The sequence below is a fragment of the Adiantum capillus-veneris genome, chromosome 3, assembly GCF_014529385.1.
Source record: "Adiantum capillus-veneris isolate H3 chromosome 3, ASM1452938v2, whole genome shotgun sequence".
Taxonomy (NCBI): domain Eukaryota; kingdom Viridiplantae; phylum Streptophyta; class Polypodiopsida; order Polypodiales; family Pteridaceae; genus Adiantum; species Adiantum capillus-veneris.
The window spans coordinates 70,890,209-70,915,558 of record NC_140933.1 but is presented as its reverse complement, the minus strand read 5'-3'; the positions used below and the strand labels follow the sequence as shown (position 1 = coordinate 70,915,558).

The window sequence follows — 25,350 nt, the reverse complement described above, 5'->3', positions numbered from 1 at the left end:
GTTCACAAGTTTACAACGTTTTATTGACAGGTACTTGTTCATAGAGCCGCTTGTTTAAGAGTGAGCTTGTTTGCCAAGGTTTTTGCAATTGATGTATACTAGACTGTGGAATTTTCTACTGAGACATAAGTTCCTGTTTTCATGCGTTTTTAGTGAGATTTTTGAGATTTTTTTCTCAAACTACACAGGAGCTCTCTCCGTTTGTCCCCAGATTCTTGCCATGTTTTGCACGTATTTGCAACCTACTTTCTCATGGTTTAATGGTCGAGTGTGACTCCCATTTTGGCAGTGATCGAGCGTTTACTCTCACTTTGACAGGTTTTGTCAGCCTTATACACACTCTCGCAGAAGTGAGAGTTGCATATGCTCATGTGGCTTTACAGGTTCTATAGGTTTTTTTGACAAGTCTTTTTAGGCCTACTTGGGATGCGTTTTGAGCACTATTTGTTCACTACTTGCATATATGGTTATGCGCTTTATGCTCAGTTGATATGTTTGTCCCAAATTGTATGCTTGCAGATAATAGATTGTGGAGGTGATTATATGCATATGTGAGCATCGGTTTTGATGCGATTGATCATGGTTTTCATGAATGTGTAGTGGTCGAGTTAATTTGGCATAGTCTATGATGGTTGAGATTTTGCTTGAGTTTTTTGCTCAGTTAACAGGGGAGACTCTGTCAAATTTCTCGTCATAATTTGATTTCTTGGCATCCAATTAGCTGACATGTGTGACAGTTCAGAGTCGACAGGGATGACTCGTGAGAGACGATGATCTCGTAGTTGTCGATACATGCGATGTTGGCATTGTGGTCACACAAGGCACATTAGGCACTTTTGTTTCAGATGTATGAGACAACATCGGAGATGTATTCAAGATACAAATGAGGTTTTGACACATGCTACAATGGTGGCTTCATACGGTAATGTGTAAGGAGGAGGAATGCTAAAGGGAAACGTGATGTCTTCTAGAGGTGACACACCCTCTCGTTGGTTGCTAGATGAGGATGCAAATTTTCATGTCACACCGTATCGTGAGTGGCTCAATAGTTTTTCTAGTGGGAGCTTTGCATGTGTACACTTGGCCGATGGCTCAACGTTTGACATTGCAGGTGCAAGAGATGTTTGCTTGTCATTGTCTAGTGGTGCATCATATATGCTACGACATGTGTGTTATGTTCCTCAGCTGAGATAGAGCAGTCTTTCTAAATGCATTGCGAATCATTAGTGATTGCCAAGGAGCATGTAGTGGCTTGGTATATCCTATGCATGTGTCTAAGGTATGAGACGGCATAGTCTCGATTTTGTTTTTTGCTTTGAGCGAGAGACGAGATGTGTCTCCTTCACTCAGGTGAGCTCCACCATACTCACAAGTCAGAGCATTTAGTTGTGCACGACGTGCCAGTAGACTCTATAAAGATAGAGGTAGAATGGTACCGCTCTAGTGAGACATAGCAGGTGTTGTCAGAGTCTGTGTAGGTAGAGGTAGAGCGGGACAAACGTAGACATGACAGACATGGAGTTCTTTGATATGTTCATGCAAGAGGGGATAAGTTGATGCCAGGACACATTCTTCCGTCTATAGGTGAGAGGGACGTAGTCATCCCAGTGTCGACAATGACATATTCATACGCGATGGATAGTCCTGATGTTGCAGTACATGCAGATAGAGCAGGCGAGGCTAGGATAGCCAAGTTTGTGCAAATTTCGTTAGCGTTCGGACGTCTCATGTACGTAGCCATCCGAATGTTGACAATGACATATCCATACACGATGGGTAGTTCTGATGATGCAATACATGCAGATAGCACAGGGGAGGCCAGAACAGCCAGGTTTGCGTATATTTCGTCAATGTTCGGACGTCTGATGTACGACCTACTAGTGTCAAGGCCCGACTTAGCAGCTGCAATGGGAGCATTTGCAACAGGGATTATCAGCCGTACAATGATTGATAGTAGCACGATGCATATTGGAGTTTTGCAAACCATATAGAGTTGTTTGCGAGATTTACATGTAGGCCCTAGCGTGAATACTCACGCTCGCCTATCCTAGAGCCAATACGATTGCATGTAAATTGACTGATTGATTGAGCGAGCTAATGGACATAGGTTGAGAGAGTCTCTCACCAGTTTTCTTGTACATACTAGCACTCACTTATTGACACATTCGCCTTTGAGTGGAAGGTTGTTGAGGTTAAAGATGTTATGCCCTTGCCTGAGGCCGGACGTTCAGTGTTCGGCCGCCCACTGACCTTATTCTTGTACATATATAGAGAATAAGGGGCACCTCACTTTGAGACTTGCTTCACCCACACAACACCTTGCACTCTCTCCTTCTCCCCTTCTTGCACGCATATACCGCACCGCACACACGAATTCTGTGCACTCTACTCTTCAATTTATTCTTTCTAATCCATTGAGCGGCCTATGTTAGAGGGCACAAAGTATGAGTACAAACATGATTTTGAACATCTTCTCTTGAAAAAGTAGATATCATTTGAATCGATTGCATCACAATCTGCATGTGGTGAATGTTATGGAGGCAAGTCTATCGCCTATGGGCAGCAAGGCTTGAAAGTGATGCCAATGAACCAATAGCCTCAACTTGCTCCATGGGTGGTGTTTGCGAATCACATTTGGATAGAGTTTCTACCTGATCATAACTAGGACAATAATTGAAAGGATGACACAAATATTGGATGCATGGTCTATCATCACTATGACACTACATCATTAAGTACGAGGTTGCTTATCTTAGTTTCAATAATTAGCTACTTGCTAGAAGGTGCATTGTTTCCTATCTGGGCTATGGGCTAGATACAACACATGAATGCCACACGTGTCACTAGTCCTTGCATAAAGGATTACATATAATTTATGATGGAACTCTAAGGCCGCTCAACACACAAGCCCAAGAGGCAACTTTTGCTTTATGGTCTCTTCCTCAACTTCCATGCTTTCTCTTCTTCTTCCACGCTCTCTTTAGGCTACATACAAAGCTATTCTAATCAATAAAGAAATTTGAAAATAGTCTTCCCTCAAGACCTATTAATTCGGCTACATCCTAAGCATATGGTGCAACATGGCATCATTGCCATTCAAAGAAGCATTCCCATCAATGAGCCTTTCTAAGGCCTCAATGCTAGAGAAACTAAGAGGCGGAACGTCGTCTAGCTGACTATACTTAGTTGGCTTTATTAAGCCGAGTACTTCTCCAAGGGCTTTTTATTAGCTACCTACCTCTAACGTGGCTTTATAAAGCTTGTAACTTTTGCAAGGACATTGTTGGTGAAGAAAAATGGTTCTATTCACATGTGCCTAGTTTGAAGGCTGAAAAAGGACCCGAGTTATCTACTACTTATTCTGGATCTCTCTCAATATCAAGAGGCTGATGAATTTGTCTACAAATTACACTTCCCTAATAACTTGCATACAGCTTTTGATGTGATTCGTTCTACAAATTTTTTTAGCATAGAGAATAATGTAATTGTCACAGGTGAACCTCTAGTTCAATCTCATGAACTAGAACATCTTTTGCATTACAGTGACCACATACATGACATCATGAGAGAATTAAATACTTGTCAAAGTGAAAAGTCTTAACCAGAGGAACTTTCCACTTGGAGGAAATATCCTGGAATCTGACATTGGAAGATGGGCATTCATCCCTTTAAGGCTCACATTGCTTTCCCTTGCAAGAATGCTGCAAAAAAGAATTGTGAAGTCTTATCTCTAAGAACTCAAAATAATTTCAGTTCGAAAATTCATCCCTTTAAGGTTCGCATTGCTTTCCCTTGCAAGAATGCTGCAAAAAAGAATTGTGAAGCCTCTTTTCTGCTAGAATGGCTAGCCTTTAAAGGGGTCCCCTTCGTCCGTTGGAAGCATAGTCAGATGTGGTTGTTCATACCTTTGGCTTGTGGGTTGACCCCTTTCGACATTTCAAACTTGACAGATATCAACCGAGTAGAAAACAGCAGTCAAAAAAACCTTCCTTTTAGAGCCACAACGGCATCCTGAGCCCATCCCATACTAGCCTCGGTCCAAAAGTGAACAAATGCAACATTCCAATTCACATGGTAAAAACGATATAGCTGTGTCCAAGCAAATCCTCCTACAATGCAATCACCCTCTTTCATAGGAGATCGTAATCACAGCATTAGGTCAGTTCGATATTAAGTGGCCCACACTTTCTAGTTTTTGGATATGTTCATAACTGACGAATACTTTGAAAAAGCAACCACAATGAAGTCTAGGAACTATTGAATCGCATTGTCCTCTTCGCTCTGAGACTATGTAATGCATATTGGAATCCTCTTCTGCCATACTGTTCTTTAGAAGCCAACCGATCAGTCATATCTTTTCTTTTCACCAAGAAAAGGGTAGGTGTGATTTGCAAAATATCAAATGTGATTTGCAAAAAAACTTCAGGCTTCAAAAAGGGTCCCATACAGTCATGGTTGTCATGAACTCATTGTATGTACATTGCTTGACCTGCTCTCTGTTTGTAACCCCTCTACACCTGAAAGACCCAAATAATGTGCCAGAAAGCTTAACCAGATGCCCACTGCATCTTGCATCACACCTGAGATCCAACCTGGTCTCTAGTCATGTGATTGAATTCTCATTGTTACCTCCTTCTCAGCCCTATCAAGCACTTACACAAGCATCCAGAGTTGCAAGATGTGAGAACTTTTCCAGCTATGGGGCCGAACAAAGTTTCGACCACATTTTAGGCATGGTGGCAAGCAAATCTCTCTACAGTGTTTGGTGTAAAAAGACCAACACTATGAACCAAAAGGTACCATGTTGGTTGTGCACAGATCCCTTGTGCACAACACAGTCAATAAGAAAAGCACGTAGAGATATGCCTCAACTAAATCCTCGTCCCAGATAAAGTTGTGTATATTCAACAAAAACTCGTCAGAGTAATCAACATGCCAACCAAAAGCAAAGCGTAGCATCTTGTAGTCCCAACATCCTCTGCAGGCCAAGAGGTCAAGAACCTCTCAAGAACAATGCGATTTAGTGCATGATCGACAAAGTAATGCTTGAAAATGCATCACTACTATCAATCACCCTGACCTTTCATATTTTCTCTCCTTGCATGTCCTGGCAACAGCTATTTCAATTGCAATATCCACACATCAAAACAAACTGCGACCATGTCAATACCCATCGAATCATTGCTGATGCCTTCACCTCATTGACAATGATGCAACCAGCCTTCAGATCATTGCGGAGAAAAGCATACATGCTCTCCAAGAAGATGGATGAGTTGCTGTTGGCCACTACAGCATCTATACAACTGTTTCGGCATTCAAAATCAACATGTAAGGTTCAGGTTTGGGCCTTGGGAAAAGCATGTTAATCTTCTGCTTGACAATTTCATCCCTAGTGGGTAAATCATTCTCGAGGAACTTCTCTACAATTGGTTTAGTGAACCACTGTGCCACATAATTTCCACGACACCGCAAAGCCCCCCCATGGTTTTCAAATGGTGAATCCAGGGGCCTTAACAAGTCCATAATAGGATCATTCAGAGTTCCTCCAGTTACAATCTTTATTCTCCTAGGCAATGAGTGATAATGGATCATCCGTTTTCGAAAACGATGCAACGTGTGCACGACAGCAGTTAGTGCAGCCCCTATGGATAGGGCTCGAACATCCAAAGACCACACGAGCTCTTGGTCAAACAAAATCCTATTTGGGAAAAGCTTTCTCTCATATGCCACTTTCCATACACACCGTGCACGTTTTATTTGGCCCATCAAAACAAGGTAGTTTAGAACTACACATGTGAACCATCGAGCTAACTTTTCATCAACGTTATTTTCCAAGTCCTGATAGTACGAACGAACAAAATTCAGCGCTGAATCTTTTCTTTGCTCAGGACTACTGAGTAAACCACACAAAAATTTATGTGCCGCATGGCCAGTGACACCTAGCATTGACATTATAATGCCTTCTTTTTCTAGGCATTGGCATCTTGAAAAACAGCTAAGAATGAGCGTGTACATCCTCAAGTCTGGCATAAACCCTGACTGCATCAGTCGATCCACTGCCAACTTGCTTATATCATACATCCCTTCTTTCAGCGACATCTCCAGTACTTGACGACTAACTCTTGAATTTAGGTCAATGTTCATTGACAACAGAAGCTTGTAACATTTACAACCTTGATCTGCATGCTCATCCTGCAAAACTCCCATTAGAGCATTGCTTGATACTCCATCCACAGGTAGCTGATTGCTCTTCATGTCCTGCAAAAAGTTGGTTAAAATGTCCAATTGTGGTTGCTTCATTAGAAGTGGTAGCAACAGTGCATAAGTTCCTTCCCCATGTCTGAACCCAAGCTTATGCATGCCTTGGAAAAGCCGCATTGTCATCTGGAGGTCTCCAGAGGTGGCACAAGCTTGGACCAAAGAAGTGCAAACAGGTGGAGTAGGCAAGACCCCTGCTTCCTGCATACTACCAAAGAGCTTTATAGCTGTGTCTAGCTCCCTGGCTTTAAGATGTGCATCAATGAAAGAAGAATAAAGACCTCTACTAGGCAAGTGCCCTAACTTCATCATATTGCCAAGTAGCTGCATTGCTTTCTCAAGTTGTCTTGCTTTCAAGTGAGCCTCAATGATGCATATGAACAAAGAAGTTGAAGGAACGTGTTCAGCCTTTTGCATCTGCCCCATGATTTTCACTGCCATTTCGAGCTTCCCAGCTTTGGCAAACGACTCGATTAATGATACATGCATACTGGAAGTTGGGATCCTACCAAAATCTTTAAATTCAGTAAAGAGCTTCATCGCAGATTCAAGTCTTCCAGCTCTTCCAAGATTGTCAATGAGGCATGCAAAAAGTGAAGGACTTGGTTGATGCCCTTTCATGCGCATTTCCTCAAACAATCCATACGCCTTTTCTAAATTCCCTACCTTCGCAAAAATAGGAACCATGGCCTCATATATGTGCCTCTCAGGAGCAAAGCCTACCTCTACTGAAGAGTTGAAAGCCTCAATCGCCTTGTGATTAAGTCCATTTGTTAAACATGACCCAATCAAGGTATTGAACGTGAATGGATCAGGCAGACATTTTGCTTCAATACTCTCCATGAAACAAGAGTATGCATCATCCAGCCTGGAGGCTCTGAGGTAACATTTTACCAAGACATTGAGCGTCACTGAAGAAGCTTCACAACCATCTGCCTTCATTGTCTCATGCAGCAATTTCATCTCATCAATATTTCCTGCAAGGCCAATGCGGTCTAAAAGCAATGTAAACACAGCACTGCTTGGGGTGTACCACTTTTGTTGTCTCAACCATTTAAAGAAACCCAATAGAACATCTGTATCCCTAAATTGTTTCAAAACATCGATTACATGCTGAGAGGTCGGTGTAAACGCCATGCACCCAAGCTCAAGTTCAGCATGCACACCCCAACCCCATCGTCTGATGATAGTGCAGATGTTCTCCACTATTTCATCATCAGAAAGCGCCTTCTTCTTCTCTCCTACATACACAAAATCGTCTAGTCCAGGCTTGGCCTCACGGTAGCCTTTGTAAGATTCCAGGACTTCACCCTGCTCATCCATATAAACAACCTCTTCTATCCACTCTGAGGAGCCGGATTCCTCATTGGGAGCAGAAGAGGCAGCCTGCACATTTGTACAGTCACTACCAGGGTCCGAATCACTAACTGTCGTTCTGTCAACATGAACAAACGTATCGTGACTTTGTGATAGTTTTTCTCCTTTGTCATTCAGCTGCTGCTTCAACTCTCCTTTGTCTCTCAAATGAATAAAGTCGTCAAGCCAGGCTGGATAGCCATCAGAGGAGAAGAGGCGACGGTGGGATGAGCTCCACCTGTCTAAGTGAGCTTCACTGCGATGTGCGCATCGCCCACATGAAGGAAGATGAAAATAGCGCACCTGTTGCACGAGGGTGCGCCTCATCTGCCCGCCACTGCTCCCCCACGCGTGTGCTGCGCATCCCCTCGCTGCCCACTCTCGCCACCTTCCTCGTGTCATCCCTCGATCACCTTCCTTCTGCACTAGAAGCTCACCTCCTGTTACTGCAAATCATGGCAACACCCGAAAGAACACAACAGAGAGACGATGCCAAATCAAGGAATGAATGAAGCAAAGGTGAGAAGGCACTAAGGCCTGTTAAGGGAGAGTAAGTTTTAGGCCGGTTACAGACCAATGACCATCTTTTTGGAGTGGGCGGACGTGTTTTACCACTTGCCTGGCCAAGTTAGATTCAATATTAATTAAATAATTATCTTTTCAGAGAAATGCGAGCAGTGTATTGGTTCCGTGCCGTTGTCGCGTTGCGAGCTCCATCCCCGCCCAACCTTGGGCAGCGGAGTTTCTATCTTCTTGGGTGCTGACCCTTTTGCAGGCCAAATAGGAGCTCGTCATCTGGAGTCCACGCAAGCGCGCCTAACTTTGGGCAGGCGATCTGTAACCGCCCTAGGTAAGTGCTTACAATCATATGGAGTTTTTGTTGTGTTTTAATATAAAATTGTATCATCTAATTTTAAACAGTGGCTCATATTAGCTCGCTTAAAATAAAATACATTAATTGAAAGATACCTTCTAGATTCCCTCCACCCTCATCGCCTAGTCCTTACCTCCTGCTTGTGTCGCCAAAACCTTTTTTCGTCTATGTGTTGCCCTTCCCTACCTCTGGACTCGTCCCTACGAGCCTACAAATCCGCCTTTCTTTCGAGTTTGCACCTAAGCTTCCCCTGCCATTCATGGACTTGCACCTACAGAGGTGTCTCCCCACGTCATCTTCACCATGACTATATCGAAGAAGGACATGAGAGAGAGAGAGAGAGAGAGAGAGAGAGAGAGAGAGAGAGAGAGAGAGAGAGAAGAGAGAAGAAGAAGAAGAGATTTTATTCACCTATGCTTTATGAAGAGTCCCTACCTCTACTCTACGACCTGAGTGAGAGAGAGAGAGAGAGAGAGAGAGAGAGAGAGAGAGAGAGAGAGAAGAGAAGAAGAAGAAGAGATTCTATTCACCTATGTTTTATGAAGAGTCCCTACCTCTGCTCTACGACCTGTGAGAGAGAGAGAGAGAGAGAGAGAGAGAGAGAGAGAGAGAGAGAGAGAGAGAGAGAGAGATTGAGATGCTAAGATCCTAATGTTTCATCAAATGTAAATGGTAGGAATCAAGAAGAGTTAGACTTGTGTAATTTTCTAAATGGATTCCAAGATGTGTTCATCGATGGTATCCCTATGGACTTACCTCCAAAACGAGGGGATGATGACCATCGCATTGAGCTCCTTCTAGGAAGCTCACCGCCTAACAAGCCTCCTTATCGAGTTTCTCAAGCTCAACAAGAGGAGATCATGAGGCAAGTACAAGAATTGGTAGACAAAGGGATGGTGAGGCCTAGCTCCTCTCCCTTTTGTTCTCCAGTCCTTTTAGTGCAAAAGAAACATGGTACATATTGTATGTGTGTGGACTATCAAGCACTAAACCATATCACTATCAAAACCAGATTTCTTGTGCCTCGAGTAGAAGATATGTTTGACAAGCAACAAGGCTCTACCTACTTCAGTAGGATTGACCTTAAAAGTGGCTATCATCAACTAAGGATAGTGGATAAAGATATCCTAAAGACCACGTTTCGCACCACGTTTGGTCTTTATAAATATCTAGTCATACCTTTTGGTTTGACTAATGCACCATCTACATTCAATCGTCTAATGGAGAAAAAATTTAGACCTTACCGCAAATTCACTGGAGTGTCCTTTGATGATATCATCATCTACTCCAAGTCTTTAGAGGAACATAAGCAACATCTCCAAGTTTTACCAAGTATTGAGGGAGAATAAGCTTTTTCTCAACCAAAAGAAAAGCGAATTTTTCCTTCAAGAGATTCAATACCTAGGTCATATTATCTCTCAAGATGGTATCTGTATGGATCCATCGAAGTTAGAGGTAATAAAAGCATGGCCTAATCCAAGGAATCTACATGAGCTAAGAAGCTTTATTGGTATGTGCGCATACTATAGACGCTTCATAGTGGCAAAATTCTCTCAAGTAGTAGGACCACTACATGACTTAATTAAGAAGAACGTTAAGTATGTATGGACTGCTAAGGTGCAAAATGCTTTTGATAAGCTCAAAGAGAAGCTTACTTCCCAACTAGTCCTCATGCTTCTGGATCTCTCAAAACCATTTGAGGTCCAATGTGATGCTTGTGGTGATTGCCTTGGAGCAGTTTTGCTTCAAGAAGGGCATGCCATAGCATATGAGAGCCGAAGGCTCAATACGGATGAACAAGTTTTGGGCATTTATGAAAAAGAGCTTTTAGATGTTCTACATGTCCTAGACACATGGAAGCACTACTTGTTGGGGACCCCGGGGGATTCACCATATAAAACTCACCGCACCACGTAAGTGCAAGGGAGGGGGTTTATTTACAAGTTGCATAAGCGTATAAGTTAGGGACATGCCCCCAATAATTTATCTCCCGATTTTAAAAATAAGGGAGGGGGTATCATATTTATGGGGGGGTTGGGGGGGGGGGGGGGGGGGGGGGACCTGACCTGAGTTGATTACTTGGTGTAAAACAGAACTTATAGGAATTTTGGGAAAGTGTTTTTATCAGGTGACACATCAAATTTTTCGTCAATCCGGTCATAGGTAAGGGTTGATTTGGAGCAGTTCAAGCGTTGATTTACACTAGCTTTGCATGAGTCAGAATTGGACGAGTAGCCAGAGTGCAGGCTGATTGCACATAGTTTGAAATTCAAACTAAGACACATTGAGGGTACATCTAGTTATCAACATAAGTGGTTCCTTAGTACGTTTTCAGTCCCTATGTTAGACACTCTTTGACTAGTTTTACTCAGTTAGATAATGTGAGACCTAAATTTTATATGTAAGATAGGGGTATGATAGTTTTCTTCATTGATTGTCGTATAAGCGTAGGGGTTTTATCGTATATAGGGGTTTTATCAAATTTGTCCGCTCGCAGGTGGCATCCCGTTTTGTATATAGAGTGAATCCCCCAGGTTGGGGACTCCATTCATTCTACGAACCGACCACCAAAGTCTCAAGTATTTCATGATGCAAACCAACCTTTTCGACAAACAAATGAGGTGGGCAAATTTTCTTTCGCAATTTAATTTTCATATTGCTCACATTTCTGGTAAGCACAATCAAGTGGCTGATGCACTTTCACAACGACCAAAAGTTAATACGGTGTTTATAGCTACTCACAATGATATATCTTCTATTATAGATGAGTATGCTATTGACCCTGATTTTAGAGACATAATGTCAGCCCTTGCTTTGGGGAAGAAAGAGGAACCATTCACCTTGCAGGATGGTTATCTTCTCCACGGTAATAGGCTATGTGTTACCCATTCCCTTCGTGAGAAAGTTATGTATGAATCCCATGCTCCTCCCTATGTGGGTCATAGAGACATTCAACCTACTCTCCGAGGAGTAGAGACATATTTCTATTGGCCTACCATGAAAGTGGACATACAAGAGTGTGTTTCAAAAATGTGTAGTATACCAAAAGACCAAGTATGATAGAGGGAAGTTGTTGGGATCGGAGAGCACACACTCAGAGAGCAGGCACGATGAAGGAGATAGAAATCATGTGTGGCGGGGTGGTACACACACTGAAATGTGCAGTTATGAGTATAGTTATTATGAATGAGTAAGAAGAATGGATGTACATGGGCGGCTGAACAACGGGCAGTTGGGCACACTGGCCTTTAACCCAACAACCTCCCACTTAAAGGCAGTGTGCCTTTAAAGTGGCCAAAGTACAGTAAAAGAAGTCAAGCCATACCCATCAGCAATCTGCAGTCTGCAGACCACTGTGAGGCTAACGACTTTGTGAGTAGGTCAGGCGGGTTATCGTCAGTGTGTACCTTGACAAGATCTATGTGCTTGTCCTCTAGCACCTCTCGTATGAAGTGCTACCTCACCTCAATGTGCTTTGTCTTGCATGGAAGACAGGATTCCGTGCCAACGCTATGGCACTCTGGCTATCACAATATAGCATCGGAGCATCACTAGCCATACCAAGATCTCCCACTAGTCGTGAGAGCCATACGGCCTCCTTCGCAGCCTTAGTGGCAGCCATATATTCAGCCTCTGTAGTGCTCAAAGAAACGCATGGCTGTAAATGTGATGCCTATAAAACCGGTCCACCTGCAACTGTGAACACATAGCCACTAGTAGACTTCCTCGAGTCCATTGACCCTGCATAGTCTGAATCTGTATATCTGCAAGCAGACGTATCCTTGTCACCATAACATAGAGACAACTCTGAAGTCCCTCTCAAGTATCTGAGAATACCTCTCAGTGCATCCCAATGACGCTTGCCCGGGTTAGAAATGTACATGCTAACCACACCAACTGCATGAGCAAGATCTAGACGCGTAGCCACCATCGCATACATCAAGGAGCCAACAGCTGACGCATAGGGAATCTGAGACATCTCTGCAGCCTCCAAATCTGTCTGAGGGTAGTCATCATGGCTGAGTTTTACATATGGAGGCAACAGGGTACTAATGGACTTCCGCACTTCGATATGAAAACGCTCAAGCACCCTGTCAATGTACTCTTTCTGACTAAGAAAGAGCACCCTGTGAGAACGATCACGAGTGATCCGCATACCCAAGATATGACTTGCATCCCCAAAATCCTTCATGGTGAAGGTCTCATGTAGCCTATGTTTCAAGGCATCCACTTAAGAAATACACTTCCCTACGATCAGCATGTCATCCACATACAAAAACAAAACAATGAGACTGCCATCTGAAGCCCTGCGAGTATAGAGGCATGGATCCTCATGACTGCGTACATAGCCCTCTGAACTCATAAATGCATCAAACTTACGATACCATTCACGAGATGATTGCTTCAGCCCATACAAGGTTTTCAAGAAGCCGGCATACCATCTTCTTTGAACCATGAACAACAAACCCACTTGGTTGCTCCATGTACAAATCCTCATGCAAGTCCGGATGTAAGAAAGTTGTCTTTACATCCATTGACGGGAGCAAAGCGAACCCCGAACCCCCGACGGCCTCTAAAACACCGGGGACCGAATGGCGCGCCTCGAGCCTGTCATGGTAAAGCAAACAGGGGGCACCACCTAGCTTCAGCGGCTAGGACGCAAACAACACACCACCATAACAAAGTTTTCATCCAAGAGAGATGGATGCTTGGGAGTAATGATGAAGAGGAAAGGGAATGAGATCAAGTGAGAGAGAGAGAGAGGGTGAGGGAGGGGGTATAGCGGCTTAGTACTTAGGCACCACAAAAGGATGGCGAATCCGCACACCCTTCACACATACACAAGCTCACTCCAAACACAAGACTAGGTGGCGATTCCGCACACCTCACATGGGCAAAACATTGCAAGAAAACATACTCACAAAACCTCAAGCTTTATTTAGAGAATAAGGCGATGAAATGGGGAGCATAGGGTAGGGAAATGAGAAGGGAGAGCGTGGTAGAGCACATGGCGGATAGGTGGGAGTTGATGAAGAAGACTCGCACGAGGATTATGGCCATCATCCTTCATTTAGTTGCCCTTTATCTTCCATAGCCAAGGGTGTAGAGGTCATGCTCAAGACAAGCATGGTGATTGCGGTGATGGTGATGGTGATGGTGATGGTGTGGGTGTGTGTGTGTGTGCACTAGGCACACACAGTGCATAGTGTGTTCTTTGGTGATGTTGTGTGTGTTTAGTGTGATGGTGACCCCTCTTTATATAGGGGAGGAGGGGGGAGAAATTCTAGAATTTAGAAATGAAGAAATCATTATCTACATAGGCCATGTGACTGTGGGCCCCACTTGTCTGGCTGTGTGTATATGTGCCAGAACAGCAGTCTCATGAGAGAGAGACTAAGAGAGAGAGATGGGTTGATGAAAAAAAGTAATTACAAGAGGGGAGAGAGGGGAGTGTGTTCAGAGGTGAATCTGTGTGCAGATGTGTGTGAACACAAGAAAAATCAGGTAACCACCGGGTGGGGATGGGTCTGTGGGCACCTTTTTCAGTGAAACTGAGTGTGTGTGAGTGTGGGGGAGGTTATTTAGCTACAAGACAAGAGACATGGCGCCCTTTAGAGAGAGAGGGGGGTATTTGGGTCATGGGATATGATAGGAGAGAGAAAGAGGGGGTGGGGTATACTATTTTGGAAGATAGGGTAAGTTGCATGTGAGTTAGGGTGCATTATTGGTGAGTTATAATGCATTATTGGTGAGAGGTGGGGTAGCTTGAGGGGAGAGAGAAAGGAGAAAGGACAAGGGGAAGAGAGAGGGGGTTGACCTTTTGAGTGAAGGAGAGGAAAAGGGACACCCGGCGGGGCAACAGTGAAGAAAAAGGAGGCAAGGTGGGGATGGGCTACCCCGCAGGCATGAGGTGGCCTATTTTACCTTTCTTATATATTTACATAATCATACTTTTTTTTTTTCTTACTTTTTCCGATGCCTTTTATCACTCCCTCCCTAAGAGGGGGTTTTCATGGGGTGGGGACGAGAGAAGAGGGGTATGGGAGCTTGGCTTGTGAAAAGCCCCCATCACCATTTGCTTCAACTCCATGTCTTTTGTAGCTACCAAAGCAAGCAACACAAGCAAAGTAGATATCTTCACCACTAGGGAGAAGATCTCATCGAAATCAATGCCCTTCTGCTGCTTGAATCCTTTAGCCACAAGCCTTGCCTTGTACTTAGGCTTTGCATCCGTTGAACACAATTTTATCTTGTAAACCCAATTGCATGGCAGTGTCGTCTTACCCTCTGGCAAAGGAGTAAGCTCCCACGTATCGTTTTGGATCAACGAATCCATCTCTGACTGCATAGCCTCCTCCCACTTGAGCTTGTCAACACTAGACATGGCCTCATCAGAACATGATGGCTCCCCGCAATCAGTCAACAATACATAATCCATAGAAGGCACATAACGTTGAGGCTGTCTCGCATGCCACTCTGAACGCCTCAAAACCTATGCAGGAGGTGCATCTGGCTGTCCCACATTTACATGATCTCCCAACAAGGGCTGATCTCCCACCTGAGGGTCAATGGGCTACCCACGAGCAGCCATGGGACCATCATACTGATGACCATCCTCAAATATCACACGCGAAACCTCAACCGTTTGTGGTGATGCTCTATACATAGAGTCCTCATGAAAAACAACATCATGGCTACGCAAAATCTTCCTGTCAATAGGATCCCACAATCGATAACCCATCTCACCAGAGCTACCATAACCCAAGAAGATACATCTCTTGCTCTTTGGATCCAATTTGCTACATTTTGCCTCAGGTACATGTACATAAGCTTCACAACCAAAAACACGAAGGTGACCATATGAAGGTGGCAAACCTGTCCATACCTCTTCAGGCACTTTGAAGCCCAAAGGAACACTAGCTAAATGATTTATCAAATGCACAGAAGTGGAAACTGCTTCAGCTCAAAAAGCATCTGACAAACCAGCCATAGAAAGCATACTACAGACTTTCTCCTGTATAGTCCTGTTCATGCGCTCTGCCACATCATTTTGAGGAGGTGTATTGGAAGCACTAAGCTCACGCCGTATACCCTTCTCAACACATAACGTAGTGAAAGCATGAGACATAAATTCACCCCCATTGTCTGTACATAAGCACTTCAACTTACAACCTGATTGGTTCTCAACAAGAGCCAACCATTGCTTGAATACATCAAACACCATATCCTTCTTACGAATGGGGTATGCCCATACCTTCCTGCTAGCATCATCAATGAACGTACCAAAGTACATAGCACCTCCAAGAGAAGCATTGGGCATCGGCCCAGGCACATCACTATGCACCAAAGCTAGCTTTTCCAAAGATCTGTGTGGGACACTCTTCTTATGAGAAGACCGAGCATGTTGATCATAAAGGCAATTCTCACAAAACTCAAAGCCACCAAAATCTAAAATGGGAATGTAGTCGGCACGTGCCAACAACTTCAAACCTTTCAGTGACATATGCCCCAAATGCTGATGCCATAAAGAAGCAGGAGGTTGCTCAGTGATCCCCACAATGTGATCAGCCACACTAGCTACACAAAGGGAATACAATGTATTCCTCTTAGCACCTTTAACCAAAACAAGGCTGCCCTTAGTGAGCTTCCAACCTCCGTCACCAAAAGATTATTGAAACCAAGTGAATCCAATTGACCCACACTAATCAAGCTTTCTGCAAGAGCCGGCACATGACGCACATGCTGCAAGACAAACGTAGTAGAGTTTGGCATAGCCAAATGAATATCCCCAATGCCATGAATCTACATAGAACGCCCATCGGCAATCCTGATAGTACCTGTGCTCGAAGCATCATAGTCATGAAACCACGACCTATGAGGCATAACATGAAAAGAAGCACCACTGTCAATGACCCAATCCATAGGCATACTACTCTCATGAGTGAGAAGAAAAGCATCATCAAAAGAGGATGCAAGCAACACATCACCAAGCTCTTCACTAGTAGCACTAGTCGGAGCACATACATGGTCATCTTGAGAGCTACACTCTCCCTGTGTTGCATTCAACTCCTCAATCTTGACAATTGGACTTAGGATTGTCCTTAGCATCATGGTCTTTCTTCTTACCATCTCCATTTTCCCTTTTCCACTTGTAGAAATCCTTTTTGAAATGCCCTTTTCTACCACAATGAAAACATTCCACATCCTTTTTACTTGTGCCTACACGAGACTTGCTTCTAGATTACCCATGTTGGACTTAATACTTGTCCATAACCCTGCCTCTGACAACCATTGCACTAGAAGACTTACTACCTGCATTATTCTTTTAATTAATCTCTTCCGTGAGAAGACTAGACTCCACATTAGTACTTGTCAACTCATCCGCAGGAACCAAGTTACTTATGGCTGTCCTAAATGTGTCCCATGACTCAGGCAACATGACAAGTAAAAACATAGCTTTTACATTGTCCTTAAACGTAATTTTATGTGTAGCAAGTTGGCTAAAAATTGTATTGAACTCATTCAAATGCGCATTTTCATAAAAGAACCTTCCTCCATTCTCAAATCAATAAGCTTCTTAATCCAATACACCATAGAAGCACCCGAATGCTTATCATACATATCGCAAATCCACTGCCATAGCTCATAAGCTCCACCCTTGCCTCTTTCACATTGTAATAAACAGACTTTGAAAGGGAAAGCCTAATGGTAGACCTGCACATCTCATCCAACGCCCCCCAATCTTCCCTCTCCATGTTTTCTGGCTTAACACCCTGCAACTTTAGAGGTCGAATCTGTTTCTTCTGCACCAAGACATCCCAAATTTGATCTTTCCAATATGAGAAGTTAGGACCATCCAACTTCTCAATATTGAAAATTGTGTCCTCTTTAGTGCCCATTACAACAAGAATGCAACAATGAGAAACCTGCAGGCAACCAACAAACTGCCACAACAAAGTAGTGCTGCAAATCTGACAACACTTGCTGCTCAATCAAAGAGCAAACATATAGAGTATAAATCAGCCCATAATATGGTAAAAAAACGTACGTAGAGATCCACAAATGAATGCATAAATCTGTGACACATGTAACTCAACCGGCCTAGGCAAACCGTGCCACAAAATGCATCAACAATGAGCTGTCATAGAGGCATAAACACACTCCATGTCTGAATAACCACAATAGAGACATAAGCTGACCAAGATTACACGAATTCATGAGCATAAGTGGATCCAAATGAGCATATAACCAATGCACAAGCTCAACGAAACCCAATCTCTACTGTCAACCAAGTATTGTCTGTACTCAAACCTCAACACTGCAAGCAAGAGCAAACCCGCTCTATGTATAAGTGAACCAAATCTCCACAATATCATGCATAAAGAGTGTCTTTCAAACTGCCATATCCACATCCATCAACATACATACATGATGTAAACCTGTAGCTCAAGAACACGCATAAACCGACTACCCAGAAAAGTAGAAGCTCCCTCTCAAACCACAACCATATACATGGCTGTCCCGCAGTCAAAATACATGTTCTGTAACCACATAAGAAACCTGTATCCAAAGCTCCCTGTAACCTGTACCTGCACCTGTACCTGTACCTGTACCTGTACCTATACTTGTACCTGTACCTGTACCTGTACCTGTACCTGTACCTGTACCTGTACCTGCACCTGTACCTTTACTTGTACCTGTACCTATACGTGTAGTCAAAGAAGACAATGCCACCAAACTCCCACTCTATCTGTGCGTATGAGGCCACTCCAAGAAGAGACTACACACTCGCAAATGACTTGTGGGGTCAGGTAAGTGGAAGACACTGCAGCAATGGCACCTGTAATGGCTATGGAAGCTCTGCAGTAGAAAACTACCAAAGAGAGCTGAAAAAAATCCAACTCCTGTCTGTAGCTCGGATGGGGTTTCTGATGGCAGGAATGGATTTGAAAGGGGGGTTAAACTACAGGACACCTGTGGACACCTTGTGAAAACACTCGCGGAGTGCTGAACCTCCCAATGCCAAGCTCGGGAAAACCTTCTGCTCTTTAGAAATGCGCGTGTGCACGAAACCAAAAATCGGCAATAAAGTAGCATCAATTTTCAGCACACTCAACAACGATGATGAATCTCTCAATGCTCTCACTACCAAGCTTTGATACAACTTGTTGGGATCAAAGAGCACACACGCAGAGAGCAAGCACAAAGAAGGAGATAGACATTGTGTGTGGCGGGGCGGTACTCACACTACAATGTGTAGTTATGAGTATAGTTATTATGAATGAGTAAGAAGAATGGTTTTACATGGGTGGCTAACAACGGGCAGCTGGGCACACTTGCCTTTAACCCAACAGAAGCAGCCTGGATTACTCCAGCCATTGCCTATCCCAAATTCACCATGGGAGAGTATATCCATGGATTTCATCTTTGGATTACCCAAGTCTATCCATGGGAATACGGGAATATGGACAATAGTCGACAGGTTTAGCAAGCAAGCACATTTTATTCATGTCAAAAATACTATTAAGGCACACCAAATGGAAACTCTCTTCATATCACACATTTTCAAACACCATGGATTACCAACATCCTTCGTGTCAGATAGAGATCTTAGAATGACCAGTAATTTCTGGAAAGGACTCTTTGAAAGTCTAGGAACAATATTGAATTTCTCTTCGGCCTATCACCCACAAACGGATGGCCAAAGTGGGATAGCCAATCTTACGATACTCGATCTACTAAAGACTTATGTCACAGAAGTAGATCAACGCTCACAATGGAAAAAGTACTTACCTCTTGTAGAGTATGCCTACAGTAATATTGTACATACTTCTACGAGAAAAGCACCTTTTGAGATCATTCAGGGAAGACCTAAAAGTCCCTTGCTACTCAAAGTACATGGGAAGATCTTCGTTGTCGATTAGTATAGCCGTGACCTACAAGATGTTTTTCAAAAGATTAAGGAGGCTATATCCATCTCTCAACAAAGGCAAAAAGCTGCTGCTGCTGCTGACAAGCACATAAGGGCCTTAACATTCAAATAAAATCATTGGGTCTTACTTAAGTTTCCTAGGGCTCGATTGAGGCAAACGACGTGCAAAAATACTATGGGCCATCAAAAGTATTATGCTAAGCTAGCAAAAAGATACTATGGTCCTTTCCAAATCTTGAAGCCTATCAATGAGACGGCTTACCAACTCAAGTTGCCCAACCGTTGGCTTATACACAATGCTTTTCATGTGAGCTTACTAAATCCCTACAAAGGAGAGCCACCAAGTGAACCAATTATTGAAGACCCTCCCAAAGTTGAAGACCAAGAAGAGGTGCTACAACCCGAAGCAATCGTTCGGCATGAAGACAAGGTACTACAACATGGTAAGATTATATGACGGTATCTTATTAAGCTTAAAAATTATCCTTTTGAAGATTCTAGATGGATGCGAGGAATACAGCTTAAGGATAGTATGAACTTTGTCAATGCCTACAATGCTACATTAGAGTAAGCACATGTACAAATTTCTTTTAAATGACCAATGTTTTTGTCTTATAAGACTAGTTCTCTTTTTATTGTGCACACATTTAAATAGTATGCATGCTTAGAATCATGTTTGTGATGACGACGTCTCTCAAACACCAAGTAGAATTTGTCACTCTACTTTGAGAGAATGAAATGGACTAAAGAACAGACATGCTTGTGGCAGCTATGTCTCCCAAGCACCAAATGGATTAGTCATCCATCTTGGTAAGATGTTGTAGGGTAAAAAGGGATCCTCTACCCACTAAGTAAGATTGACTAATGACTAAGGCTTTATCTCTTCTACCTCATAGTCGAGGACGACTATGATTTCAAGAGAGAGGTAATGTCATAAAATCTAATATCTAACCAACCCAAATGATTTTCTCATATTAAACTGATCATTTAATGTGGAAGAATAAACGGGAACAAGGGTTAAAATATAGACATGTGCTTATAGATCTATCTCAACACGCGGCCAATGGTAAAGGCCCAAATGAGAGATGGTCTATCAAAGAGCAAGGCTAACCAATGGAGCATAAAGACCTTAGGTTTAGCTTCATTGAAGACCTCCAATAGTTAGTGTTAAAAGTCCTTTGACCTTAGGTAAGCTAGGGTTGTGCTTGAGGTGGGAACTCGGCCCAAGCTTGAGGTGCTTGTCATGCCTGATGACTGAGATGCTTGATGATTGAGATGCTTGAGGTTCTTGTCATGCTTAAGATGCTAGGGATGTACTTGAGGTGAGAACCCAACCCAAGCTTGAGGGGCTTAAGGGCCAAGCTTGTGGTGAGAACTAGTCCCAAGGTTGAGGGGCTTGAGGTGGCACAAAAGTCAAACTAGATCCCTACAAGGAGGGGACGAGCCATGCAAGAAGGGGGGGTGGTTGCTTGACCACTCTCTCTCCCAAAGGTCACACCTTGCCCAAGAGGCAAGTAGGACACATGTCAAGCCCCTAGCTAGGCTACCCTCATGGTGTGCCTAAAGCCTATTGGTTGGCCGCCCCAGGGGTCCAATGATAATTTAGGAGATTTAATTAATTGACTTTGCATTTATCAAGTCCTCTCTCTCAAAGGGCAAAGGGGGACACTTGTCCTAAGGCTACCCTTGTTGCTTGGTATGACTCTTGGTTATGATTGGCTAGGCCTGGACGGGTCCAATGAGCTTCAAGCATGATTTACAAGGGGGGTCAACCAAAGCAAGTAGGGGGCCTTCTTAGGGGGTATACCCCCCCCCCCCCCCCCCACACACACACACACATTCATGGTGTATTGTGAAAAGTGTAAGAGCTCCCTCTCCTTCTCCAAGTAAGTAGACATTGAGAGCCTACACCAACACTCTTGGCTATGGAATGCAAATCCAACCAAGAGCCATGCTTCAATGCTTAAGATTGCCATCTTCTCCATCTTCATTACTATGCTATTATGTATGCCAGCAAGAAGAGTGATGATAAGTGAGGAACTAATTCTTTCTCCTATGAAATGTTTCTTCTTCCTCTTCCCTACCCTCTTTCCCAGCTAGCCCTCTCCACCTCGAAGGTGTTTGAGGTCTTGGAACTGAGGCTTGGGATAGTTAATGCTTTCCACAAAGTTTATGTTATGCTTGTGATGCATGAAGCTTTCCATCTTCATTGCATCACCTAGGTCATAAGGAACACAAAGATTGTATTGTAACAAGTCTCTCGTGATGGGAGAAATCATAATACAAATGCCTATTGGAGGGGGGATCGTCGGCTCCACATAAATCCGGTCCTCAACTGTTGTCCTGTTCTATAAATTCTTTCTCTTGCAAAAGTATTGTTCATGCCAAGTTAACTAATGCTATGTTTATGTTGCTAACTTCAGTTATGTTCACCCGCTATGCTCACATCATAATTTCTCAAAAGTACTCTCTCTAATTTCCGCTACTCTTAAGTTAATAGGCCAATTCCATTACAAGCCTTAAGCCGGTTGAGAATTAAGATTAGCCGGTTACAAGGATGGTAAAGAGGGAAAAACTGATAGAATATACTAGAAAATAGTTCGAACATTTTGTAAATTTTTAAATTTCTACTAGTATTTCCAGTTTGCATTTGTATAAGGAGGAAAATTTCCGCTTAGACAAAAAGACTTTCTCAAAGAGTGATCATAAGATCAAACTCCTATGAATATTTTGTCAATGTTTTGATCTCTAAATTTATTTTGAAGCAGGAGAAAAAGTAAATGTTGCTTTGGAGGATAGCTTTCTATTCACAAGACTTTTGAGTCCCTTAGGGACACTTGTCTCACAAAGAAATTTGAACGACCTTCACCCTTTGGGGCTAAGGCCTTTAACAAGCCACACTGTGCACTCTCTTCTCCTCTTCCCTCTCCTACACTGCACCACACACACGGGCATCCATGCACCATGCACTCTTTCAATTGGTATCAGTGTCGTGGTGGTGGTGCTCCCTCAGCGGGCGACAACATAGCTCATTGCTTGACTGTGTCGGATCGGAGGTGGTTCGGCATGGATCCGGCAAAGATCGATTGCATCAGGAGGAGATCCAGGAGATCTCAGAGCTTGGAGCTCTCGGTGCATGTAGCTCCTCTTGTACTCAAGCTTCAATGGAATCTTGATAGGAGAATGACATCTCTACATGAAATTGGCAATCTACAGAGGGAGAATCAAGCAGAGAGGAATCGAGCATTGGACATGGTAGATTTGTAGCAAATCGAGCAAGGATTGGAGAGCATGCCAAGCAAGGCATCAAGTGTCACACACAATTAAGCAAGCACAAAATTGTGTGAGCTTGCAAGCTAACAGGAAGTAGACAAGGTAGAGCTCATGGAATTAAGCATCGAGCTGCAAAGTGTGCAATAGAAAATCGAGGGAGTGGACATTGTAAATCAAGGAGCTCAATTGAGAGGAAGGAGCAGTGCTAATTGAGGGAGTTTAGGGCAAGAATCGAGCAATCGAGAACAAAGCAAGGAGAATTGAGCATGCGTGCAGGCATCCAACCATTGCAAATCTTGGCACGTTAACACAATCAAGCATTGTCAAGCTAGGGGACTGAAAGGATTTGAAGGAAGGAAGTTGAAAAGCGGGCATAGTGCTACAAAAATTGAGTAGATTTTGTAGAAGCTTGAAATCGATAGCAACAAAATTGGGCAGCAGCGCTATAAACAACAAAAAATCGAGCTGCAATTGGGCTAATTGAGCTCATGAACTGCAACGTTGGGCATTCACAAGCAAGATGAAGGCACCATAAAGCAAATTGTGTAGGGATTTGGCATTGAGTGCAATCTTTTACTTCCAAGTGTTGTGGTGATGTGTACACATGCGCGCGGGCGCGCGCGCGCACACACACACACACACACACACACACACACACACACACACACACACACACACACACACACACACACACACACACACACACATTGTTGGTGATAGCGAGCCAACAAGGAGGGAGAGCTTGAAGGGGGCAAAGAGTTGGGAAGGCATTGAAGCCTCACAGCAAGTCGACAGAGCAGGAAGCAAGGTGTGTGTGTGTGTGTGTAAGGGTGTGTCCCCCCCCCCCCCCCCCACCCCCACCCCCCACCCCCCAACACACACATTGTTTGAGCAAAGTCCCAAAATTGAGCATTTTTTTCTCTCAGTGAGTGTGTGTGCACACTCATTTGCGAGAGAGAAAGCGAGACAGGGAGAGAAGCCTGGATGGCTAATTCAACGGCCCATAGAGATAGAAGCGTCGACATCGGAGAAGCTTCAACAAGCTTTGAAGCTCACGTTTGGGCTTTGGATTGCGGCGACACAGATTTTGGCTTTGTGTCATTGGCTACTCCTCCCTCGTGGAGCCTCGGATTACGACTTTAACGACTTCAACGTACAGGTAGAGAGAGAGAGCTCACTCTCGTCTTCGACGAGCACACTCTCTATGTATTTTCGGCTTTCAACTCTCTTCTCAGCTTTGCATTGGCTTTGACCATCGGCAACTACGTCATCGATGAGCACTTTTGCTTGGCGGTGGTGAAAGATGGCATCGACCATTCTTTCTCAATTTCAACATGCAAGAGCCGTTTAGCTCTCCTCCGGCATAGCCTCGCCATCGGCTACCCTCCCATGCCCATTTCGGAGAGATTTTTCTCTGACGGTCCCTCCCCTGACATTGGCTCTCCTTTAGCCCTCATCTGGGGTGGCTTGGCTCTGCAGTGTCTCCTCGGTGATTCAGCTTTGACGGTTCTACATTTCCTTGCTTTGATGACACAGTTTAGATACATACAACTTTGATGGACCATCTTGGAGCATATTTTTTACGAGCGAGTTTGGCTTTTGGACAACATTTATGACCACGGGAAGCTGGTTGTTCTACGTGTGATTATTTCTAATCGACGAGTTTACCGATTGACGAGGTAGTGTGTGCCAGATTTCATACTAGTTTGCTCACAAGTTGCACATTTTTTGCAGTGCAAACTATGTGGCACATGCATTGTGCTCATGTATGACTATGCGAGTCATTCCAAAGAGCATTTTTTAGCATGGTTTTGTGCGGTTATACTATGTATGCATACACGGCATGATCAATACCACTAGCTACCAATATTGAAAAATCACAATACCTATGCCAATCTTCTACTTGCTGCCAAAGACCCAAGTTATGGTTGCTTTCAATTGACCTGTTGTGTATTGCTAGCATGAAAATACTATGCCTTCAAGGCAAATTGCAGGTTGGCAAAAAGTTCACTCTCATGATTGTCCTTATTGAATGCAGGTGGAATTCTTTCTTGCCTTCACATAGAGTCACCAAGAGGTTCAAATCTGCCAAAGAGCATTTGAGAAGCTGAAGCCTTATTTTGTGCAGAAGCTTCAAGATCAGTACATCTATTGTTGCATCACACATGTTCAAATGGAATTCTTATAGAGATGCTTTAAACCATTCAAGGCAAGTTTTCTGAAGGAGTGCATGGAAAGAGTGTGCTTTTCGATGTGAGATATGTGGTGCAGATGAAAAATGCACAACTGACACACAAACTTACTCAAGCCTTACAAAGCTTAGCAGTGAGTTCTATGTTTGAAGGCTAACGGTTCAGAACTTTTTGCATTCAAGTTTTTATCATAAAATCTAATATCTAACCAACCAGATGATTTTCTCATATTAAACTAATCATTTAATGTGGGAAAATAAACAGGAACAAGGGTTAGGATATAGACATGTGCTTATAGATCTATTTCAACACGGGGCCAATGGTAAAGGGGTCTAAATGAGAGATGGTATGTCAAAGAGCAGGGCTAGCTAATGGAGCTTAAATATCTTAGGGTTATCTCCATTAAAGACCTCCAAAGGTTAGTGTTAAAAAGTCCTTTGACCTTAGGTAAGCTAGGACTGAGC

General features: G+C 43.5%; 1 protein-coding gene across 1 annotated transcript; it reads right to left on the bottom strand.

Annotated features, from left to right (window-relative positions):
* Positions 1-5,201: 5,201 nt before the first annotated feature.
* LOC147461074 (pentatricopeptide repeat-containing protein At1g79490, mitochondrial-like) lies at positions 5,202-8,129 on the bottom strand. The gene has a single exon (XM_086508701.1). It carries the CDS (start codon positions 8,014-8,016, stop codon positions 5,296-5,298), a length of 2,721 nt encoding a protein of 906 aa, XP_086364827.1. The 5' UTR covers positions 8,017-8,129; the 3' UTR covers positions 5,202-5,295.
* Positions 8,130-25,350: the final 17,221 nt, after the last annotated feature.

Coding starts and splice junctions, on each gene's coding strand:
- LOC147461074 (XM_086508701.1), bottom strand. CDS start 8,016: ATGACACGAGGAAGGTGGCGAGAGTGGGCAGCGAGGGGATGCGCAGCA.